This window comes from Buteo buteo, chromosome 25 (genome assembly GCF_964188355.1).
Source record: "Buteo buteo chromosome 25, bButBut1.hap1.1, whole genome shotgun sequence".
In the NCBI taxonomy this organism is placed as follows: domain Eukaryota; kingdom Metazoa; phylum Chordata; class Aves; order Accipitriformes; family Accipitridae; genus Buteo; species Buteo buteo.
Window position 1 is genome coordinate 11,425,420 of NC_134195.1, and position 25,746 is coordinate 11,451,165.

The following is a 25,746-nucleotide window of genomic DNA, read 5'->3' on the forward strand; positions in this document are numbered from 1 at the left end:
GGTGGCTCCCTGTAGCTGGGATGCAGCCCGTGCTGGAGCACAGCTCTTATGGACTTCCCAGCTCAGCAAGAGCTCTGACACCTTGCTGTTCAGACCCTGCTGCTTAGACCTTTCTGCCCTGATCCTGCTGCTCAGACCTTACAGGTGTGTTAAGGCAGCAGCCCCCAGTGCTCACACAAGTCCTTGACTTTGTTAGTGCCTGGGCTGCTTGTCTTCCCCCTTGCTCACAGAGCTGATGAGGATCCAGCACCACAGCTTCACCTGAGGACTCTGAGCTTAAAAGGACACAGGAAAAAACCTTGCTGTGCTCAGAGTCAACGCCTGGCCTCTGCAAATGGTGAAGTCCCCAGTCTCTTCTAGGCTCAGCTGATGCTGCTGCAATCCAGCAGCTGCTGAGCCCGGAGACATAGCCTTGCCTCCTGGGAATTGGTGTTCACTAGACAGCCGCAGAGCTTGGGGAGGAAAGGGAGTGGAGGACTTGCAGGACAGAAGTCCCTCCCTGCAGTGAGATGGTGGCTGGGCTAGAAAGTCCTTGGTGGGGAAAGGAATGGGCAAATTGGGCTGGAGAGTCAGAATGGGTAAGTGGGGCATCTGCACCAGGGGAGTGGTGAGGGAAGCTGTGAGGAGTTTGGGCATGGCTGGGGACAGGGTGCGTGGAGGAAGTTCAGGGGATGGGCATGATGCTGCTGCTGTTGGTCATCATGGAGAGGGCTGCCCAGGGGACAAGCTTATTGTACAGATGTGATTCAAACAGCTTAAGAGGGGAGACCATTTGCAGGCCACGAGACAAAAGAAAAGTAATGTTGTGGAGAAACCACTTGCAGGCCAGCAGACAAAAGAAAAACAAAAACACAAACCTTTGTGTTATTTTCCCTTTTAAAGTGCAGCCCCACAGCCGGTTGCATCACTGCAACTCTCTGGGCAGCAAATCACAGCACGGGAGCAAAAGCAAGGAGCCCAGGTGGGACCTCCTTGCAGAAAGAAGAAATATCGTCTAACTGCATCCCGAGAAAGCACAAAACCGTCAGGCTGCAGTAAGTAAAGCTGCTGAGGAGTGAGTATGGCAAGTAAACATGACAGAGCAGATGCAAGAGAGAGAAAAAACAGTGTCGACACAATGTGGCGATGCTTTTCAAAACCATTCTGCCAGCAAAAGAGGGAAGGAAGAGCCTGTCTTTCCCGGGTCGCCTCTCGCTGCCCGCACCCCGCAGGCATCCCGCATAGGCGGGCACAGGCTGACCCCTGCTGGCAGCCTCACCGCCGGCCACTAACGGCGGTTCCCCGGGAAAAAAACCCAAACCAACCCGCTTAGAGAGTCCCATTTTTAAAGCCGGGTGTCAGAGGAGAGTCCGCCAGCCCGGGAGCAAGCGCGTACAGTGTGCGGTACGGGGGGGCTGGGGAGCTGCCCGGAGGGGGACCTGGCCATCACCGTGTACCTACTTGTACGTGAATAAAACATCCGTAATTAATCAGCAGAAACTGTTTCTGCATAAGCGGGAATGGTCAGACAGGGCAGGTCAGATAGGGCACTCCTTCGTGCGCAGTTGCGCTAGGAAGTGGTTTGTATGTGTCTTAAGGTAATCAATAGCAGTGGGTCATGCACAGGCTACTGTGGTCGGGCAGGCTGGATTTTTAAGGATTTGCCAGAAAAAAACAGTTTAGGGAGTTCAACTGAAGGTGGCATTGACACAGAGACACTTGTCATCATCCAGGCAGTAAGTGATCATCCAGTTCGAGGATTCATTTCCCCAGGTAAGCATTACCCTATGCAAAAGATCCCCATAAATTAGGACTTTTTTTAAAGAAAACACTCTGTCCCTGAATGTCGATGTGCCAATGCCCTGCTCTGGCTCAGTGTTAAGTCTAAAGAGTTGGTTTGAGGAGCCTTTTAGAAGGCGCCTTTGCTGAAGGAAGAATGTAAGTGAAGAGCTATCAGCTTGGTCATTAGGAGCAGAGAGCACTGCAGGCATAACGACAATCAAACAAGTCAGCTACCAAAAAAAAAAAAAGAAATCCAGCAGAAACAGCCATTTCCTTTTTCCTTTCTTATTGCATCTGTCAAAGAGGTCAATACAAAGCCCATTCAAATGAACAGACAGACTTTTAAAGTGTCTAATCGGATACAGATAACTAAGTTGCAATACATTGTAAGGTTAGCCTCCCCCTTACCACCACCTTTACATTCTGGGTCCCTGTAGAGCCCATGGAGAGAGACAGGCATTGACCACCAGGCCCCCATCCCCCTCATGCTGCAGTGGACCCCTGAGACAGGATCTCAGACCATGCTTTAGAAGTGCATCTACCTCTCCCTGAGTACCAAGGGACCTGGGACTGAGGGAGATGCATGTTGCAAAGACAACTCAGCTGCAGTGAGTTAATTTCCAGCAAATGCCACTAGCTTAACATCAGGGACTGGAGTCACTGGGAACATGAAGCCTGCAGCACCAAGTAATGCTGTACAGTTATGGAGACCAACTCTGGGGATTGGTCATTTTGAAGACTTAATGCTGTCACATCACTGAACTATTGCATACACTGAACTAGATTTGTTGCTGGTAAGCTGAGCAAGTAAAGGGGGGATGGAGAGTGAACGGCAATGTTAACACCACAAACCACCAAACAAGGTATTCAGCCAATGCTATTCAAGTGTGATAGTTGTGTCATCTGTGCACAGGGCCTGTGAGGTACCCTCATTGGAACCAAAATCATGCCCACATCTTGGACAAACAGGAGAGAAAAGCAGCTAAGTACTAAGCAGCTAAATACTAAGTTTATGAGCCCAGAGATTCATGGGGCTGTGCTAGAACTAGGCTGTCTTAGAAGGAAAATGGTGTAACTTTGAAATAGACTTTTTTGGATTTAGGTCTTACTTTGGGAAAAAAAGAAAAAGACCCTAGAAGACATTTGCAAAATACAGCTGGAGACCATTCAGTGTATGCAGCTTGCTCTGCTTAAAAGATGCTGAGAAACCAGGCAGGTCTGAAAGGAAAAACAGTCTCCTTCCTGTCGTGACCCAAGTGTAAACCCAGAGAAGGGTTTTCTTCTCTCATTAAGCTGTGAGAGCTGCTTTTTATGTCATAAAGTTATTGTTTCTGCATTCTCTTAAAAATGAGATCAACAGCGAATGCCATGTCTCAGGAAAGCTAAATAGCCTGCTGAGATGCCCAAGGCCTTTCACAGCACCCCTGTGCAGGAACGTGAAATTATTCACACCGATGAGTAAAACTCCAGCTCTATAGCCTTGCTAGAGGACTTTCGAGAGCTTGGTACTTCTCTTTTGCACTTTCATAACCTATTGTTATGTGGTCTTGGGAAGACAAAGAGATTTCGCATTCTCAGATCACATTGAAGAGCTTCTGTGGGTAACTGCTGAGGTCTCGAGGTAGAGACAGGCAAGAAACACCCAGCCCTGCAGCCCCTGCGAGGGTCTTGGGTCTCCCCAGCTGCTGTAAGTGAAGGCAGCACAGGGTGACAAGAACCCAGGCAGGAAAGGCTGTTAGGAAAGAGTATTCTGCAATCTTAAGTGTCTTCCAATAGTTCTTTATTGATTATTACAGATTGGTGATATTGTTATTTTTACTTTGGGTTCTTTATCCTTCAGACATGTCAGACTAAGCATATAGCAGTGCTCTATCCTGTTATTTGGTGCACATAAAGGAAGGGGCTGAGTAGTTGACACTATATTTTGAAATCATTAAAATAAGCCTGGTTAGTTTCAGCTCTGTTTCAGAAAAAAAGAAAACTCAGGTTGCCAAGTGGAAAAGGAATACCTATATCAGGGGTTGGTTTTTTATTAGTTTTATGGCCATACTCTACTAACAAATATTACAAGTTCTTAACAAATTATTCTACAGACTTTCAAGCTGAACACCAACTCCCTAAAACAAAGTGTAGGAAAAAATGTGTTATTGCCCCCTGAATGACATGTCTAGATGATTGTTATTCCCACAATGTCAATCGTTCTTATGTCTAACTTGATAAACTGCAGGTGCTTGAGACTGCTGCAGCAGCTAGAATACTGATACGCAATAAACGTTCATGTCACATCTCTCCTGTCCGCTGTTAGCCTAAATTTACTTCATAGAAAAGATGATGATAAGGAGTCGCTTTGCACAAAGGAATTAGAGCCTCCATATGCCTTGGCAGCTGTATCATGGAAAAAGATAATACCAACAGGTGCAGAAGAAGCAGAGTTCATGATATTGTTGGTTTCTCCCTTAATCCAAACATGCAACAAAGCAGAATAAAATAGGTCTTCTTCCTACAGGACCCAAGTGCAAATAAAGGTAGCAGTGAGATAAATGTGCAGTTTTTAGCTGCTGTCTTTGTCCTAGTATTATTAGACTTCAGTTTGATTTGTGAAATGCCCTTTGGTACAGCAACTATTTCAGCTGGCAAACAAAGCAGCATACTACATATGACTATATTTTTCAAAATGAATGTAAAGTTTTCATAGCCTGCTAATATGGCTGGAATTTCTACTTCACTGCAGGCAAAAATAACTGCTACATGATTTGTTGACACTGGCCATAATACATCCAAGGTAATTAAACCAAAGAGGAGACACTAAGGGAGCTAGTTAAGTATTTTGTATAGATCCATTTCCATATTCAGTTCTCAAAAAAGTTGGATTTTTTTGTTTACTTTTTAAAAATTATTTTTATTTATTTTAAAAATTGATTCCTTCCTGTACTAAATAGTTCCATGGCTAAATTCAGAAATTAATCATCACCACAGGACAAAACTATTTCCTGTTTTACAAAGCAATGAATGTAAAAACAATACTCTTCTGAGACAGTCATGACAAACAGCAAAGCATTGCAGGAGCCAGACGGTGACCCTGTAAATGGATGTAGCTGTACTGATTTCAGGCATTGTTAGTACTTATTCTTCTTTCCAGACAGCCGAAGGGATTTGGTTCTGTTCCTATCGAAGTTTTGCTTTGATTTTAGCTGGGACAGGGTCAGACTTGATTGAGCTAATAAGCCTCAGTTTGGATTAGAAATTTCAGTGCTATTCTAATAACCTGCTCTGGTATGAATTAAAAATTGACCAAGCCTACACTGAGTAAGCAAGGGTGAAAATGAAAACAGACATATTTAGAACTTTCTTTTTTGGATTTGGGCACTCTATTAGCACCCTACTGCTCTACACAGCTTTTTACCTGCCTCATGTTGCAAATGAGCCTGCTTTTACATACATTCATATTTCTTAGATACAAACAATCATGAACTAGAAGGAAACACAGCATCTTCAATGAAAACCGGTGTTTCCCTGCTGTTGATGGCACTGGTTCACGTTACAGTCCTGACAAATTCATTAACTTCTCTCTCAGCTTTAAAGCATTTTTACAAAACTGAGGCTGAAAGCACATGCTATGGGATGTAGACTTGTGAAGCTGGCAGCTTTCTGGAGTGTTAAAGCTTATGAAAATCCAAATCCAAGCTAAAATGTATGGAATGTGAGCCTCACCTCGGGGCTTTATCCAAAATGCACTGAGGCTAGTGAGAGTCCTTCCACTGACTTCACTGGGCTTTGGATCAAGCCCTTCAAAGATGTAAAACAGGCTTGAAATGCTTAGCTTGTGACAGATATTTGGTTACAAAAAGAAGTTGCCCAAATCCATGACTCCGAGGGGAAGGCAGGCTGAATGATGCAAACTCAAGGCCAGAACGTCAAAATTACACAGGGAAACTGCACTCTCCATGCTGGCAAGTTGGCAGCACGGGCAGAGGCAAGGCGGGATGGGAAGGACACCAGATCAGCCCCAATCCACAGCAGAAGAGGAGGTCTATGAATAGCAATGCTGAGGCTGGTGCCTTTCCATTTTCTGGCACTGATTCCTGCTGACCACAGTGTTTCCTCCTCCCTCACCCATGGGAGACACTTTTTTCTTATTGGTGCCAGTGTGATTGTGAATGATTTTATTTAGGTATCCCTAGGAACAAGATATTTCAAATATAGCACAGAAACAGAGCTTTCCTACCACACTAAAAAGGAAGAGCAAGAAAATCTCCAAAATGATCAAGCAACTTAAATGTTCCAGCAACTAAGGATTGCTTTAAGCATTTAAGAGGAGGGCTGAAGCCATAGCCTAGCAGCTGCCACAGAACTGGAGACAAGAGATGTGATTTTGTTCCCTGTTTTACTACGCATTTAAGCTTGTCTCAGGGCTAAGGTCAGCTAAATAACATTTGTCCAGAAGGTTTCATTCAGCAAAGCTGTAAATTGTTTTGGTATTTTGAGGAAGTATGTTACAGTAGTAACAGTAACAGCCTCTGCTCATCAAAATGTTTGGCCTGTGTGTGAGAGTACACCTGAGTGTGTTTCCTTGAAAGGGCAAATGAGGGTGACCTCTCTGTTCAGATTATTTCAAGCAAACAGCCCCTGATGAGTGATAGTGCTTGTTGGCACTCACAGAAGACAATGCGTTCCCGGGCAGAAAGTTCACTGCACAGAAGAGTCATTAGCTAGCCCTTCTGTGAATCCCTCCAAGTCTCCAGAAGGTCTGCAGCAAGAATGCATTTCTGAAGCAGCTGCTTAAAGATCTGAGGGAAACTTGGCTGGAAGAATAGCCACATGATCCTCCAGTCCCTCGAGTATTTTTGGCTTTCAGATGCTAAGTCCAACGTGACATGACAGCCTTACACAACCAAAACCTCACCATTGACTGACAGAGCAATCTGACATCATGACAGTTAGACGGGGGGAGGAAGACGTGCACCCACCTTTCCCTTTCTTTCTTTGTTCTCATTCGAAGTTTTTCAGCCTGTAACAGCTCAGATGGAAGTGAAAATGTCCCGCAGTGACTCTGGCTGTCAGTGTAGGCAGCACACTGGCTGCGAGCGAGCTGCCCTGAGCATGCATGAGCACTGTGATCACCTTATGTCAGGGCAGACCCACAGGCACAGCCAGCTCCGAGCTTTCAAAAAGTTCAGATGAGTTTGTTTCATCTCCAGCCCTAGTCCTCCATCATCATACTATCCCTTTAAAAATCTCTATTGAAAAATAGGCACTGAAAAATATAATTTGCAGGTCATAGAGCTCAGCAGAGGGCTGGAAGAAACCAAGAAACAAGTCACATTGCTGTGTGACATTTAGCTCCACTCTGCTCTTGGTTCCTATCCTTATATGCTGGAGATGACACCCTACTCCCACTGTGGGACACAGGTACAAATAAGAAGGGGAAAGGAGACAAAACTGTTGGGCCTGACACTCACACTAATGACTCTTCTCCCTACCATAAAGCTAGAGCAAGATACATTTGCACTTACTCTAAATCCTATTTTCACTGTCAAAGCAGTGTAAATGAGTGCTAGGGTTGGTGCGAATAAGGACTATTATCTTCAAAAAGATAATTTGACTTATCTAAACTTTGCAGCAATTTCACTGGAATACAGAATTTTCGTTACCCCAATACAATTAGGAAATCTCACCCTAGCAGTCTTAAGAAAGTGGAAGACAATGACTAGATAATTTAGTGCATCCCATAGTCTTTAATTAAACAATGGATTGTACATCAGGAGACATGTTATTCAAAGATATGTATGAATTTCACATCAAACTGCAGACATTTGTTTCTTTTGCTTCGTACAAGATAATTGCTAGATTATGGATAATTGTTAGGTAAAATAGTCATCTTTTCATTTATCAGAGTTCACAAAAGTTACCTCACAGCAGAAATAGTTCTAAGTTAACACAGGAACAAAATTTCTAAATTATTCACTTTCTCTGACATCCAAGTAGTCTGTATTTTAAAGCTAAATATCAGTTACTTGAAAGTAAATCAAGTCTCTCTGATGCTCAGAGTTGTAGCTCAACTAATTTATTGCTTAGAAAAGTCAAAAAAGATTTATGTTTATTCCATTCAACTTTTTTGAAAGTGTTCATGAATTGCATTGCATTCAATAGGTTAAACGTTTTTTCTGATTTATGGGACTTTAAAGCAGTCTGTGGGTAGAAGCAGAATAATCTATTTACAAAAAAAAATAATTAGTTTCTCCTCTGTTTCATTAAAGCCAAAAAGTTGGACATCTGGCTTGATTTCTAGAGCAGAGAATAAGTGGCTAATCAAAAACAACTCACATGAAGAGGGGAAAAGGTGTCTCTAGTCTGTGAATGACTGATAAACATATGTAAAGCAGTTGTAAAAGAACACATAACTTCATTCCTTTCAAAACATAAGGAAAAACAGTAACAGCAGCTTAGCCCAAATATTGCTGGAACTGGTGTGAGAAGTTTCCTTTAGAAAATACAGACACCTTTAGCTTAGGGTTATATGCCCCCAAATTATCGACATACCTTTTGCTTAAATTTTTATGATTACAAGCTCTTTTTAAGGCAGTCACCTGAGCCCATTCAGAGCAAGCATCTCTGCAAACAGACCTGTGCAAATAATAGGTCTAGGAACAAGGAATGCAGTCTATCTACAGAAAATGAACCTGTATAGCAAGGAGCCATGGCCCTGCAAAATGCTCCAGCATTTAACAGACAAAGCAAGCCTGCCATCTCCTGCACCATGTAGCAAAATGGACAAATGTAATCCTTGAAGGTAAATCCAAATACTGGGTAAGAATTGAGATTGTTGTTTTCCCTCCATGCAAGAATTTGTTACCCACCAAATGCTCGGTACAGTGCTGGGGCTCCCCTTTTGGAAAGGAATTTGGAAGAAGAGAAGCAGTGCAGAAAAAAACTCAATTAAAATAATTCAAGGGCTGGAGAAATGCCTTACCATGAGAGGGACCAAAGGTATTCAATCTGTCCCATTTTTCAAAAAAAAAGATGGATGACTCAGTTACTAGGCCACCTTCACAGAGAGAAAATATCTGGTACTAAAAGGCTCTTGAACTTAGTGGACAAGGCATCATATAAACTGATGGCTGGAAGCTGAAGCCAGATAAATTCAAACGTGAAATACAGCACAATTTTTATGACTTTTTTTTTTAAGTCGTCACATTGATTAACTACTGAAACAAACTACTGAGGACAGCAGCCTGGCAATGTCTTCTCAACTAGAGTTATCACTGGGCCATCTGCTTAGACAAGTCATGCTGCTCAGTCCAGGGCTTGGAAAACTGGCTGAAATGTGCAAATCTGCGATAAAAATGTGAGAGTTGGAGTAGAGAGCTCCCCTTAAGCCCCAAATGCTATGAAAGTCTGGCTGTACAAATTTCTTTCTAGTCCATGATCTCAAAAAAATTTGGGGTTAATTTTCCAGCTCAGGAAATAAATCGGTGTCGGTATCAACTGGAATTTGGTTTTCAGACCTTGGCTTTGCAGATCTTCGATAACAACCAGGGAAAACAGAAATGGTTATCACGGTAGAAAAAGTTGTTTCAAAAATCCTCAGTAATCTGTTCCTTTTGGACCTATAAAACCTTTCAGAGGCTTAGGCAAAAAAAAAAAGCATCTAGTTATTGAGATCTTTTTGTACATTTTCATGCTTAAAAAGCAATGCTTCTGCCAGCAATTTTCATTGAACACTGTTATTTATAGAGCCATTTCAGCAATGAAATAGGAAGCTGTAATCATACTCTACATGCTTTGGCAGCCCTTGACATGGGCAGGATGTCTGAGAGTACTGTATTCAGACTATCTTTTTTTCCTTTCTTAATAATAATAAAAAAGATAATAAAAATCTGTCTTCAGAGCTTCCGTGTAAAGGGGAGAACTCATTACCTGAGAGACACACAAAATGCAAAGAGCTCATTATGGTTTTGCAATGAAGATACCAAGTTTAGCCAGACATTGCATTTTTATTGGATTTTTCAGCAGTAGAAGCAGAAGACTCTCAAAATGAACCCTCTGAGGGAGGAGAGGAGTGACTCTGCTCTTTCCCTTTGAGGCCCTGTAGCCAATGGGACATCTCCAGGCCTTTATTCCTCATGACTCCAGCCCGGGTGGAGCCGCTCATTCACCCACCCTGTAGAGGAGGAAGCTGATGATGATGAGTGCTGGTGCCTGCAGCCTCCCCTCCCAGCCCCAAGCTGCTGAACCCACAGAAATGCCTTCCAATAGGCCATGCCAGAGTGGGGCTTAGTTATGTGCCCACACAGTTAGGGGCTTAGTTAGAGTCAGCCCAACTCTTGTTTCAAACCTGAAATACCTCAGCCCCTGTTTCTCCTTGGGAAGCTGCTAAGAGAGACCCTTGTGCCCAAGGGGAGCTCGGTGGTGCCAGTGGGACCCACAGTCACTAGTGCTCGGGCAGCTGCACTGCCGGGAAGGCAGCCTCGCTTGCCCAGGAGGGCTCCTGCCCCTCAGCGCCCGCGCATGCACATGTGCTTTCCTGCAGCACAAGCAGGGACTGTCCAACAGCCTTGCGGAGGATGTCACTGACTCATGCTGTTGTGTTAACTCACTGCATGGCCTAATAAGGGATTCTGAAAAATGAACGTAGAGTGGCTTTTCTTCCTTTTAACACTCAGAATACAGGTAAAAAGCTCACAGCAAGCTGCTTTCTCACATAACTAGGTGATACACACCATAGAATAATTCATGTTGGAAAGGACCTGTGGAGGTCTTCTAGTCCAAATGCTGCCCCGAACCAAGGCTAATGCCAAACTGAATACTGGTTGCTCAGGGCCTTGTCCAGCCAGATTTTGAATATTTGCCAGGGTGGAGATTCCTCAGCCTCCCTCTGCCTGCTGCAGTGCTAACCCACTCTCAGCATGAGGAAAGAATTCCTTACATGCCAGCAGGATTTTTCTTACTGTAGCTTGTGTCTGTCACCTCTTGCCTTTTACCACACACCTTTGAGAAGAGCCTTGCTCCGCCTCCTCTGTAACTGTCACTGATTGTTGCAGACAACACTAAGATCCCCTCAAGGCCTTCTCTCTTCCAGGATCTCTCAACAGAGACAGAGATCATAAACTCAAAACCCTGCACATCGCATTTCGTATCCCTGATACCTGCATGAGAAGTGAGCGTCAACTGGCACATGCGGCCTGAGGAAGCAAGGGCACGGGGGTAAAACTGAGCCCTACAAGCCAGAACATGTCACGTCTGGCCAGTGCCACTAACATCTTGGGTAGCCCCAAGAAAACCTTTTGAAACCTCTGTCTCAGATCTACATCTAAACATTGCATCAATAAACTTTACCTCAACAGACATTTGAAATTCGTAGTCATTTGAGATTAAAAAGGTCTTAAGCCACAGCAGTATTGCAAGTCCATCAGCAGCAATACCATCTGTGGTCAGCCAGGCAAAGAATAAAATACTCTGTTGTAAATTGGAAATGCATCCCAAGCGCACATACTCCTATTTGCACCAAGCACGTAAGGCAGAGAGAAGCAGCAGCCCTGTTCCTGCCTGCTCTAAGCCCAAGGGATTTTGTATAAGGTAAATGGCTTCATGCAGTCAGAGAGTTTTGTTAGACCTTTTTTTGTGACTGATCAGAGAAAGAAGCTACAGGGAAATGGCTTACTGGGGGCAGTATCAGACTCCCTGTTCTATTATCCATAAGAAATGTATCTCCAGAAATATTGCCTAAGAATTGGAGCACGAAATCGCTTTCATCACAACAACTACTGGGTAATGGCTGCCTCCTGACCAGCTAGCACCCGAAGGTAGCAAAGGAGAAATCGCAAGCTGTCTGAGGACAGTCTTTGGATAGGAACATACAAGCACATTATCACTGCAAACCTGGGAGCGTGGTCACGGTGTGCTGGCTCTGCCCCCAGCGCTGTCCCTCTGACGAGTCTCACCAGGAGCCTGGTGTCAGACCTGGAGATGGGTAACCACAGGAGCGCTTACTGCAAAACACCAGCCACATTCAGTGTCACACAGCAGCTCTTCCTCCAATAACTTCTTTGGGTATTCATATCGCAAAGCTGCGTTAATGCTTTGGATGAAACCTTCATTTCCTTGAAATGAGAATAAATTTGTCCTTATTGAAGTCAGTGGCAAATATTTCCTTCTTTGTACCTCTGGCAAAACAGAAAAATATACACTTTTGAAATCAAAATGAAGCTAGCTGTGGCTTCATAGTTTCAGCCAGGCTGCAATGACTTAGCTTCATTGTGGTTCCTACATGCGGGCAAATGAACTGGTTTACTATTATTTAATTCAGAGTATTTAAGTTAATGAAGCTGAAGCACATATGTTGTGACAGATTTGAGACTTAAGTCTACTTATCCCGAACAATAAGAAAGAGATGCAAAAAAGTGCTATGAGGAACAGTGAGAGGGAATGGACAAAACAGAGTCACTGCTGACATCCTCAGTCATAAAATCTTCAGTATATGCAGGAGTTTCATCAGGATCTTGGACATGTCACCTAGGATGATTTCCTTACAGACACTTACCCAAATACACTGGGTTCTAGTGCTTGAACAGCCTGTATGTCCAAGACAAGAAAAGGCCCATGTGATGAAATCTGATGCACAGCAAATTTTAGCAGAAAGTGGTATTCTTGGGGCATTATGACTACACAGCCTTTATGAAGATATACACTCTGAAGCTATAACCTTCATATATTTGGCACATAGAGGTGCTAGTGTGTGTACTAAAAAGCTTGTACTAGAAAAGCGTGTACTAGAAAGCTTTAGTGTGGACTAGCCCTAGTCTGGTCCTGTGGACTGAATGCTCATCAGCGGTGAGAGCACATGTCTTGGTTTAACTTCAGCCAAAAGTAAAGTTTGTGCACTCTGAGACTGCTCCACCACATGAACCAAAGCACAGCACAGGGATGTGCTGGGGAGATTCGGTTCAGACATGCACTTCTCATACACATTAAAATGCACCCAGTAAGACTGGAAACAGCATCTACAAGTAGTCACTTAAAATGGAAGAAAGGAAAATGTGTGCAAAAAAATAGCACCCACATCCCAAAGAGAAAAGCTACAAAGACAAACTCGCAACTATGGCCACCACTGGTTAAGAACACCTGAACAAGTCTCTTCAAGGATGGACAGAGGCAAGGCATCCTCTCCACCAGGGCAGATTCAGGTAAAACTGTCATGGATGGCAAGAAAAAGTTCACTGTTTAGTGGGTCTTGGGAGCTAACAAGGATGATGCACAGAAAATCTCAAGAAGAAAAAGAAGAAAATTCATTACCACATGGTACTTAAAAAAATCCCATTAGATTATTCATTGATAACAGAGACTATATTGTTCACTGAAATTACTCAGCTTCCTTCTTCAGGAGAAAAACGTTACAGAACATTGTACAATGCTTAGGAGGGAAGGAGTGCTCCCTAACAGCCTGACAGTCCCTCTCTATGAAATGATAATGCATCACGGGTCACAGAAGATACAGACGTGGAGCAACAGCCCTTAAATTCTTAAAGCAATAGGAGTTCTAATCGTAAGTGGTTATGTGTGTGTGACTGTTATATCTACTTTTTCAAAGGAGATGCTTCTTTCAGTCTAAATTCACATTTACTTGTTTTAAACTCATTTCCTGTTTTTCATTTTTACTCAGCTACGAAAATTGCTTAGAGGCAGGCACAAGCACCATGCGCTAGCTGCTGCCCAAACTTACATGTGCAATGAAGTCTGCAGCCTAACAAAACAGTAAATACGCAATGACACGAGAAACTCTCCTTTCATTCCCTTCCTCAGTTGAAATCAGGGATATAGAAGAAGTGTTTGCAAAAATGTTTCTTCTGCAAAACATGTATCTTGGGTTATAAGACTGTCATTAGGATATGTGATCACATTAGGATATGGTCTGTGCAGGAAGAACCACAGCACTGCTGCTGAAACGCAGCAAGATTAAGGTTAAGGCACAGCTCAGAGGATCTGCTCATAGACAGCCAAGGCCATGCTTACAGACCAGCCATCCAGCTACCCTCCTTTCCCCTAAGTCCTGTGTCCTGCCTTTCCTAGTCTCCAAGGATTTTCAACTCCTGAGCAGGCAATGGTAGCTTTGTTCTCCACAGCCCTGGTTGGACTTCCATGGCACAAACTTGTCCAGCCACCTTTTGAATCCATGAAAATGTCAAGTATTCACAACTTCCTGTTGCAAAGAGCTCCTGGCCCATGACACTTCATTGTAAGTGATATTTTATTAGAAGAAGGTTTTTCCTGGACAACTGCAGACGTTCTGGTTAGAACCAGACTGAAAGAGGGACCCTAAAGCGTCAAGGAGACCAAGGGTTCATTGGGAATACAGGGAAGCTGGATTAAAATCTCTGGTCCAAAAATAGATTTGCATCTGAAAGTCCCACAGGCCCAATATTTGACCTGATTTTGGGTATTCTGCTGCTAATATCTACCAGTCCAAGCTGTTGGAGCTATACGAGTTTCTACAAATCTCTTGGGTCAGGGACTTGTTGTATTTGTGACGACTTGTCAGCCTGTGGTCAGGGTGTTCATTTCCTGTGGGTAAGATGCAGCTCAAAGTTTCTTTCTTCCTTGGAAGATCTGAACCCACCTGAAGCCCCACTGCAAAGGAAGACGCAGAGTCAAGAACAGTCCGGGTTGGGAGGGACCTCTGCAGATCGCCTAGTCCAGCCCCTGCTCAAACCAGGCCCGGCTCCAAAGCTAGCTAAGGCAGATGATAGACCAAGGTGCCCCAATCGCTGGGGTACCCAAAGCAGCCCAGCATTTGGGCCCGGTGCTCCCCAAGTACATGAACCCAACCTAAGAAGGGAATGGGCTCCCAGTAGCCAGTAGGTTATGGCTCCTGGGAGACACAGATGTGGAGTTTGTGTATCCTGGGGCCGAGGTCAGCACAACCACCAGACTGTCCTTCGGGGTGTCTCCATCTGCCTCGTATTCCTGAATTCTTCATTTCACCTCAACACCAATGGTAAATGTTTCTGAAGTGCCACAGTTTCTGAGGACCAGGCATCCGATTCCCTTTCCAGAAGGGTCTAGGCAGAACTGGGTATCTCCCTATAGACCCATAAGGTCAGTTTTCAAAGCTAATACAGGTCCTTATTTTGTCAAGGCACTTCTGAAGTGTATCCTCCACCCCATCCCCACAAGCCGCCACCTGAAACTCCACCACAGGCTGGGCCCCAGCCCGCCCAGAAGGATGTTTGCTTCCAACCAGACGGTGAGGCCTGCAGCAAACCTTACCAGGCGAGGGCCGGACCCCGGCGCACATGACAGCAGCGAGAGCGCTTGGCTGACGCTCGTCCCTCAGCTGACCGGCCTGACCGTTATGTAAAATTCCTCAGACGGCGATGAGGCATTCCCGGTTAGACACAGACAGTCTGAGGAACAGCTGGATGCAAAACCTGCTGCAGGAGGAGGCAGGGATTTATGAATAGAACCTCCATTTCCCCACACGCTTAGAGCAACCTGCCCCGATCCCCTGCTCTACCAGAGCCTTCCTCAAGCTGTCACATGAAGAGTCATCCATGGGCAGTGAGTTCGCCAAGTTCCCACCCAGATAAAACCTAACTGTCCACTACTGGCTATAGTTAAGCACTTTCTCTCCTGAGCATCTTAGTGTAACGCACCAGGAAAAATAATTTCAGAGGGAAATTGTATCTGCAGGGTGAAACACCGGTTTAAAAATTAAACTAGCCCCATTCGGTGCACTATGAAATTTTAAAGTAAATCAAGCAAGGGCATATAAGCATAAGACTGGCAGTTTTGAAAAAATATATTAGCAGTTACAAAGGCAAGTCTAAAACACCAGCACAAAAAAACTAAGAAGCTCGTGCTTTCAACGGATTGTAACAGATTGAGTTCATTGTTGAAAAAGTCAGGTCTTTGACTGAAGCTTGAGCCATGCTTGAGGGCATTTAACGCTGTCGCAATAGGTTTTCTTGTGCCTATTAGTGAGTGACTGTGTTCGGCTGCCTCCTTTCCTACAGGAGGACTGCTGAAGTGTCTCTGCCTCTCCCTCCCTCACCAGTTTTCAGGAGCTTTAGCTTTGAGGCGCGCAGCTGTCTCATCTGCATATATCCCAAGGCTTACTTTGGGTTTTTTCCAATTTTTCCAGTGATATTTGTATTCAGGGCCCTGTAATTAGCCCACTGCCCTTCACGACTGCCAGGTAAAATTCTCCCTGCTACTGATGAGACAAAGCAAGAAAGTTTAATTACCTAATCAGGAAATTAGAAGATAATTAACAGAGATTTATGAAGCTGCATTGTGTCTTTGAAAAGGTGAAAGAAAACATTGCCAGAGCTACCAAACAGGTAGAAACTATTCTCGCTTTAAACTGCCCCCTTAACGAGAAATCTTCCTGCATACATTCCTAAATACAAATGGCAAATATTCAAAAGTGCTTTATGGTATGAACATTACTGATGATAAATGATACCACTTTGACAAATATTTCTGCCTACAGAACTCTAGTTAGCTTGATTAAAATAAATTTCCAAATTACCCATCTATCATGAGATCTCCACAGTGTTGTGAAATTTCCAGTGCCTTCTATAACATGAATTCTAGTAGGAACTAAAATGAAGTGTCCTTGCAAAGAGCCACAGTGACCAAAATTAACAGACATCATTTGTAAAGATCAATCACTAGGGATGGATGTGCAGACACTGAAATGGCTCCTTCATAATCATACAATTATTGGATGATGTCTCTACAGACAAAAAGATATTGTCTCAGCTGTGCATATGCCTATATGTTATGATTAATGTCTGACGTAGGAGAGGCTGTAGTTTAAGAGCAGTAGTAGTTTGAGAGTAGTTTATACTGCTAGATCCTGAACAGTTGCGACACCTCTCCAAATTGTACTTAGTGTATCTTTTGGCATTTTTCACCTTGAACACTGCCCTGTTCCCAAGAAAACTGAAAAAATCTTAAATATTTGTGGTGCGTGTGTTATGCCTTAAATACAGTTTTCATGACATATTTTAACCAATCCAGTTGTTCTGCTCAAAAACCAAATTACAAACTTATAAACATACAAAGCCATAACAAAAATGTATTTCTAGGACAAGCAATTACAAAATGCTGCGTTTCATTACTTCTCTGAAAGAGAACCTCTTTCAGAGGGAAAATCACCCATAAGCGCCCTTTGGGGGTGTTCAAGGAACTGGGACTGGCGCCAATTGTCACACTTATATTTCTGCTTTGATTTAGTTTCCAACAAACTCCCTTCCAGCAAACTTCCCAGCACCCCTGCTGAAGCAGCTCCTGCATCGTGCAGCTGGAAGAGATACTTTGCTGTGCTTGCCCTGCTGCTGCTCCTCGCAGAGCCCAAAATACATCCCAGCTGTGCCTTGTGCCTCATGGGACAGCTGCTTCCCTGCGCAGTACTTAACAAATCCATGCTAATCACAAATCCACAAATCCAAAAGAAGTCATGTAACCTCCCGCTGGACTGGGAGGGAAATGTATGCTTCAAGTCCTCCTGGTCTCATAACAGGTAAAAAACCCGAGATTTTTAACAAATGATCCTGTGAACAATGGAAAAGAAACTGCTACACAGTCCAATGCAAGGCCTGAGCCTAGAGCAAGCCTCTGGCTTTGAGGCAGCCCTGGAGCACCCCAGCATGTGCAAGTCTCTCTCCATTATATTTGACTAAACATTTCTCAGGGGTCATTATTTCAGTCAGGGAAAAGTGATGGCACCAACTCTAATCCTGCTGGAGAAGAGCTCTGTGTAAGCAATCTCTGTGAGGCTGCTGAGAACAGCAGCCCAACTGTGGCAGTAGCTGAATGAGGCACTACCTCATTCCCCAAATCCAAGCCTCTGGTGGCTGAGCTGCAAGCTGCAAAACCACAGCAATATTAGCAGAAAGCAGTTTTGTTGGGACTGAACAGAACTTAATAGGTGGGAACTACTGAAAAAAAAAAACAAACCACCATCAAAACAAACAAAAAACCCCTGCTGTCCCTTTGTGTGAAGCAACCAGAGAGATCATAGCCCAGTCTATTGAAAAAGAATAATCAATGCTGTTGTCAATTTCAAAATTACAAGTTATAAGGCTTATCATGCCTAGATGCTTTAATTAACCAGAAATGCAGCGGATTGATTTTCTATGTTAAATTAAACTAATAATTGTAATGATATGTGTAAAAGAGGTGAGGTTCTTTGCTACAAGCAGTTCATGTCAGAGAAGAGAAATGTTTAGAGGAGACCTCAAGCATAGCATGCACAGGGTGTGCTGGTAGTTTCACAGATCAAATAAATGCAACAGTAGTTAGCCCTCCTAAGACAATAAAAGAAGTCATGTGTTTATGCAAACTAGTAAAAGGCAATGAACGATGACCATGGAAGAAGATACGGGTACTTGCTGTCGATGGTGGGGGAGGCTGGCAAATGGCAAGCAGACTAAAAATCCTGTGGAGGACAGATGCCTCCAGACCCTTGTCCTGTGCCACATAGCTAATGAGTCTTTCATGAGACTTCAGTAGCCCATGGATCAGGTACCTTTTGCACTTACTGAGGCTCCATTTTAAAAGCCAGCTTCACTGAGAGAGAAGTCCAAAGCCCCAGAAATCCCCGCTGTGGCTGATGCTACCAATTATCAGTCTCCTCTTTGGTAGTTGTTTTACTCTTTCTTATAGGCTCCTGAAATATGACAGACCTGGTACCTAAACCCATTGAATGTTGCAGAAGGATTTCTGCCAGCCTAAGTCTTCTCTCAACAGGTGTCATGAAGATTGCTTCAAAACAAGGTAACATATGCAAGAAAAAATCATCAATCAACCAGAAGATGCTGTACCCTGCATAGAAGCAGGTTCTTTGGTTTATTTGCTGAACAGGAACGTGCCTTTTATTTCATTCTAGGCTATCATTTTTTGTATAAAAAGACACCCCTTTTTCTGCCCTTTTTGATAGGAAAATGCTGTATGCAGTTATATTCCTGCAGAGATGAGGAATTTCAATATTTTCAACAAGACTGCAAGGTCTAGGATCAGGGCTAAAGCATGGAAATTACGAGGAACATGGAAGCCCAAATGCTGATTTATGGCTGGATACAGTTTTTATGTTCAACACATCTTAGAGTGAATGGATGGGTTTGGCAGCACTATGCAGCTCTTCTAATGGTCACAGAATGTTTTCTTTCTTCTCTCAGGCAAATTAAAATATCAGTGCGTTCATTGCTCTTTCCTGTTCGATCTGTTCCTATCTGGACACACAGATTTTAGAGCGGATGATGATCCTACAGTGACCACATTAAAAAAGCAAACATCTGCCAACCATTACCACATGGTGATTTCTGAGATAATGCTCCATTTGTCCCTGCTCAGAGCAGTGACACACACAGCATGTGCCTGTCAGAAAATAGTAGGATTATTGCAGTATTCCAGCTCCTTTGCCCAAAAATTGTAGGAAAGGTCATCCAACCTTTGGTACACAGATTTCAGTAATTGTCTTTTGTAAGTAGGACAGGCTGATGGGGTTTTGTAAAGCTCTTGAAGAAGAAACCAGGTCATCACTGTATCAATAGGCAAACTTTATTGCACTATTAACACGTGGTAATATTTGATCTTGTCTCAATTTCAGATTTTTTTCTCTTTGTTTTTAATTGAATGAAACAACCTCAACTGAATACAGTTGCCACCCTTCCCCTAAAAAATATATTGGCTATGTGTTCTACAAAAGTAATCTACCAAAACCCCAGCAGTTTAGTCTATTCTGTGAGAGAGAGAATGGCCAAATCTTAACAGTAAGAACCTGAAGGCTTTCTGCTGTAACACGATTTAGCAATAACTTTTAATTGGCAGTTCAAAGTTAATCCTTAAGGGGAAAATGTGATCTGGCAAAAGCACCCAGTCACAGAAAGAGAAAAAATTATTCATTAGACTGTGGGGTTTTTTTCTCAGTATTTCTGCAGCTATTGTTATTGGGAAACATTATAGAAATAATTACTGCATTGTCTCAGACTAACAAGACTCTTCTTATGTGATACATTTTATCTCTTTTGTACTTTATTTCTCTACCGATGAAAAAGAGGGCAAAAGTTTAAATTTCGCAGTTCTCCTAGTAGGCTATAGCTTTATTTAACACACCTTCTGAAGGGTAAACCATAGGCAAATCCCTTAGACTAACACTCTGCTCTTCCCTTTTTGTCCCTTGACATCAGTTTCACATGGCCACAAGCCTAAATTTTTCCTCTGTTTCTACTCAAAAAACCTCTCCAAAGATTTGCGGTGAGGAACCATTTCTCCTCCTAGATTTAGTTGTAGGAAAAGCCCATAACCCAGACAATTCTTCTCATTAACTCACCAGGATCTGTTCAGCTCTAAATTTCAGCAATTCTGTCATCCGTGGTTTCCCTTCTTTGTTCCAGTGATGTTTAAGACTAACCGCTGGTGACCTGCTTAACCCAGAAGAAAGTATACAGATGCTTCAAAAGAGAATTGGTGAGGTCCAAATTAGCCTCCTACCAATAGATTAAAGTCTGCATTGAAAGCTCAGCTTTCAGCAGCAATTCAGGAGCTGCTCTCATGAAGCTACCAGTAATTCTGATGGCAGCATGTAAGAAGACCCAAATTTTTTGTGAGAGTTCAGGTAGAAAATAAGTGTCTGTTTTCAATCTATTACTGTATTAAGAAATACAAAAAGATTCCTACACATCAGCTGAACTACATCTCTTGAAAGTTGCAGCTCTTCAACATCTGTTTTATATGAGTAATAGATTTTATTCTCATATATATATATATAAATATTCCCCATAAAAATTATGCAGCTACATTTAAGTGACTAATACCCTGACCTCTCGCCTTACAGTTTCATTGAAAACTCGGCGTTCACAGCTAATTTGTAAAATCGCAAGCTCTCGGGAAGTGGGACAGTTTCACCCTCTTCCTCCTGCAGCAAATGCAGGGCTGAGCAGAACAGACCAGCCCATTGTTGGTCTGCAGACTGCTCTCTTGCTGGCAGACTACTCCAGCAAGATGATTGGAAAAATCACAACAGTGTGTTACAAATACAGCCAACACGAGTAAAATCCATGAAAAGGAATGCTTCAGAAAAGTGATGGGAGCATATACCTGCTTCATTCATTTTTTATTAAATTATTTTACTTTAGAGATGTATTCACTCCACAACATCAATGTGTTATTTCAACACACAGACCTAAACATACTTTTTAAACATGAAGGTTTACGTTTTACAGAACATCTAGCCCAAAGAGAAAGCCTGAACTACTTCCCTTGCACATAAATAGAATAGGAGGAGCAAAAAAAACCCCAAACATTAAAAATTGCAGTAAGTTTGAGTCCCTAAAGAAACTACAATCTAAAGTAAGTTAAAACAATCTTTTAAATATTAAATATTCTGGGAAAAGTTAATGTTTGAGACAATGTAAAGGTAAAAGGAAGTGTAACTAAAAGAACCATTGAATATAACAATATATACACTTGATGTGTCTCACTTGATGTTTTAAAATGCTGAATGCTCAGGTACATATAAATGCTGTCAAGAGACCCTGCACTATTTGCAAAGTTTGACTAACTTTTAATATGTAACATTTTAATACACATATTAAAACTTGTCCTCTCAAAATAACAGAACTGCATTAAACTATTCTAGAAAACATTTATTGTAGAAAAATTGCATTTTACCTGCTCTTTTTGAAGAATTCTTGAAGCAGTTCTTTTGTTTGAAAATAAAAACCTCCAAAATGAAAAAAAAAAAAAAGAAGGTGCACAGATGTTAAAAATAAAAGGCTTGGTTCAGCTGAGGGATCCACAAGATGCCTGATGTTTTCTGAATAGAGAGTTTATTTGGGTAAATGACTATGTCGCTGTGGAATTCAGCTCAGTTCTTTGTAGTAAGCATCTCTTAAGCATTGGGGAGAGAGTGACATTGCATCTTGTGCACACTCATAAATGAAGCAGGAATTCCCAGATTTGCCATCATGTGATTTCAGTGAGGAACTAGCACTTGACTTACTCCCAGCACCGGTTACTCTCTGCCCAAACACAGCTCTTCCGAAGCCTGAGATGGCTGTAAAAAGTGGCAAAGAGAAAAAGAGTACACAGACCATGATTAGCTTCACTGAGCAGACACTTCAGGTGCTGCCCTGGGTTTGGGCAGGAAGCAGGAGGAGAACAGAGAAAAAGTACCATTGTTAAACTGCCACAGAAGTTACAAAAGAGCAGATTTAACAGCTCTCACTATGAAAAACTGGACATATTTGAAAGGGGGGTGGGGGGGGGAGTCACATTTTCTGCTATCAGAAAGTACCAAAAAGATTATCCTGACAAACACTCATTCTTTATACTGGAATTTCAAAGATTTACAAAGTACACTGCAGTACTGAATGCAACGTTAATTAAGCACCACATCTACCAAGCACTATTTGCCTGTATCGGACAAAAACTGATAAAAGGTAATATAATCTACACTCTCCATACAGTATATACCAACTGGAGAAACAGATGCTATATTAATATCATGGCTACAAGCAGAATAACATGAAGGAAAATAATACAAAATTCATTCTTCACAAAGAGAATGATGCTATTGACATTTTGCCTTGAAGAACTGCACGTTATTAAGTAGTAATGATGATTTCTGCTAGCTGAGCCTTCCAAAAGAAGCAATTGTTCTTGAAAGATGAGTAACAATTTTGACCTTCTAAGAGTCAAGGCAGAGATGAACACTTCCAGCTCCCTCAGGATTATCCATAAGGTCATCAATAGTTATCTCCAGTGTTCTCATTTGATGTGCATCCGTGGCCTGTCTCTTCTCTCTTGCTGCTGGGGAGAGGTGTTTACTACATGAGTCTAGTGAGGAAATGCGATAAGGTGGACCATTGTGCAGTTTCTATTAAATTGTTCCATCTGTGCTGTTGCTGCAGGTACTTAATTGTTCAAAAATGTGTTTTTCAAAGCTTTTTTTTTTCTTTTTCCTAGGCTGTAGAGCACATATAATGGATGTTCTTTTATTGTAAAAGAGGTTCTAGTTTAATCTGATTGTCTACAAACACCAAGGTGACAATAGCTTAGGCTCTAGGAAGTTATTTACACCTCTGTAACTCAGGAGGTGCCTGGTCATGTTTTGTGAATGCAAATCTATTTATAGCTATCCCCAGTATCACAGGACAGCTACTCCCTGACAGCTCTAGTGTGGCAATAGACCTGCCAGCATGAGACAGGCCTTTTTAATCACAGAAGACATGATTTCCATGAAAATATTAATTTACAGATAGATTATAAACAAACAGGTGTCCTCCCATCCAATTTTATGCAGACAAGTGAATCCAGTTCTCCTTTCAAAGATTATCTGATACAAAAAAGATTCCCTTTATTAAGATAAATACTTCCAACTTTATAATAATTTATTTGTTTTTCTATTGCTTAGATGCTTCAGCCGTGACTGACGACCCCAAAGCAGGAGATGCTGTAAAAACACAGAAAAAGTTGAAGTTTCCCTCTATACAGATGATGTAAAACACAGAAGACAGCAAACAGGGTAAGGAGTGAGTAAAACATCACTGATCCACATAGTAATTGTCGTATTTCAAGAGGGCACACATCAAAGGGATGCAGACTATTCTGTTTGCCATAAAGGTTCACCAAGCACCCATCACTTCATTTAACCTACATTTCCATTAGGGTTTGTGCTACATCACTGAGATACCCATATTAACAGTGAAAGGCCAGGCAGAAATCCTGAGAAGTTGAAGGAAATGTTTCTTGTGAAGTTTATATGTTAAATAAGCAACTTCATGCACTCTAATGAAATGAGAAATTAAAGTCATGCTTTTGCATCTGTTTCCTATAAACCTTTAACTGGAGGCCTAGCCATAGAAGTGAGGGCATTTCCTGGTAGATGTAGAACTAACCTAAAATCTGCATATAAATTTGTGATAATTTAGAGGGCGCTGTGCACACAGAAACTACAAGTTCCTGCTGAGGCCATGGACTTGCTGTGTTCTTCCAGGCTTTCTGAAGCTGTGTACACCACCAGGTTGGAAGGAGATGCAAGCATTTCTCTCCCAGGTTATAAAAAGCCTGGAAGAGTCAAGTCTACCCAGATGAGTGTACTGAAGGGATTAACTGAAGTGATTCTCACCAGTCTGCAGCAGCAGAAGAAAGTTACCCAGCATCAAAAATAGGAGCTAAGGTATCCTTAGGGAAAACAGATAAAGGCAAACTCAAGACACTCAGGATGCATGGGACAAAACAAAAATGGGAAGCAGATGAGTACCTTATGGTAGAAAGGGGTTTCAAAAATAGGTTAGCTGCAGATCCTGTGCAAACAGCAGCTGAGCAGATTTGAAAGACTCTGTGGTCCAGAAGGAGAAGACACCAGATGCACTTCAGTACACCAGATATGTCCTAAGAAACTGAGGCTGATGTCTGAGCGAGATGATAAATGGGCGGAAAATGCATCTAGGGTTTATTATTATTTTCCCAGGTCCATGAAGCAAGAGCAATAGGAACTTCAGCAAAAGCATACAAAGCCAGGCAGGGCTTGCCTCCCAGAGCTGTAGGGCCAGCAACCAGGTCTTGACCAAAGCTGTGGCAGAAACATAGAGTATGAAAGTGGCTTTATGGGTTATAGAGATTCAGGTATCAATGCAGGGGCTGGAGTAGAAAGGCTGAATCAATACATTGAGTCCAGTCAGTTGTTTAAAAAGCCTGTTCCTAGCAAGGCAATCAAAGGATGGCTGAGGGTAAGAGGTGGAGGGGAGAACACAACCAGTGGACAGCTGGGGCCGACAGGTTTACAAATTAACATTTGAAAGCAGAAAGCGAGGTGTCAGCAAAAAGATCCAGATGAACGCTGACAGGCTGGAGGAGGCTCAGGTTGTCAGGAGTGAACAGGACACTGAACACCCCGCTCCAGCACACACGTGGACAATGGAGTTGGCAGAAACACTCCAAACTAACAACAGGTTATTGGTGTGTTAAATGTTGTGGCCTTTGCTATGCTTGTACGTGGGTTTGTGACATTCTCGTTCATTCCAGGAATACTCTGGGCATAAAAAGTGTGAAAGCTGGGGATGCAATGTTGGATTGGCTTATAATGCTAGTAAAAATTATTTTGCTTCCCTAATTCTATTAGTAAATTTAAGAAAAAATAGCAAAATAACATCATATATTTGCACTAGAGAAAGTGGTGTCTAGCAGATGCTTCAAGTCTCTGAAAATAATGCATTCAACATGCCACTGATGTACTACGTGGAACATCATACCTTACGCTTGCAGAAGAATCTGCAATGGGAACAAAAAGATATGCAAAAAATACTAGTAAATCATGAAATCACATCTAAAAAAGACTGCAAAGAGAAAGCTGTGATGTTGCTCAGTTTCATTTGGGATTTCATATCCATAAGCCCATACAGTGAAGCAGGAGTTACTGGGGTCTGGACTCAAACTGATCATTTTTCCAATACTGAGTTTTGAAACTTCTCAGTTTCCACAGAACTGACCAGAGCTGGGTGGCAAACCAGGCTTGGTTCTGGTTTCATTATCTGTCTTTTCAGAGCAAAAATGGGGTTTCCAACACCCTCTATAAAGGTTTCTATGCAGAAAATTCTGGTTTTGAAGTTAAGATAAATAAATAAGAACATAACCCACGTATTCTAAACAAGTCCCCACTGTAGAGCTGGAGGAGAGACTTACTTCTCAGTAGGGAATAACGTGCCTGCAAACAGGCTGGCCGTTGTGTGAAACTCGTGCAGCTCAGACTAACAGAGAGGGGCTTTTGCATTCCTGATGGACTTTCCAGGCAGGAGAGCACTGCCCACCCAAGCCCAGGGGCTGGGGATGGAGCGGGGTGGCGGGGAAGCCCACTGGCTGTGCCCTCCACCAGTGGAAGGGGCGACTTCTCCACCCACCATCTCATCCCCTCCCACCATCTCATCCCCTCCCACCGCGCTGCTGTTGCTGTGTGAAAGCTGGGCGTCTAGCCTAATCGCT

General features: G+C 42.7%; 1 protein-coding gene across 1 annotated transcript in view; it reads right to left on the minus strand.

The window, feature by feature from the left end:
• Window positions 1–21,784, minus strand: part of OCA2 (OCA2 melanosomal transmembrane protein) — a 213,418-nt gene extending 191,634 nt beyond the window's left edge. The window contains exons 1-2 of the mRNA XM_075057243.1: window positions 21,436–21,784; window positions 20,096–20,186 (exon numbers count right to left, since the gene is read on the minus strand). Coding sequence (XP_074913344.1) covers window positions 20,096–20,134 — 39 coding nt within the window. The 5' untranslated portion in view covers window positions 20,135–20,186; window positions 21,436–21,784. The remainder of the gene's footprint in view (window positions 1–20,095; window positions 20,187–21,435) is intronic.
• Between the last annotated feature and the right edge of the window lie 3,962 nt (window positions 21,785–25,746).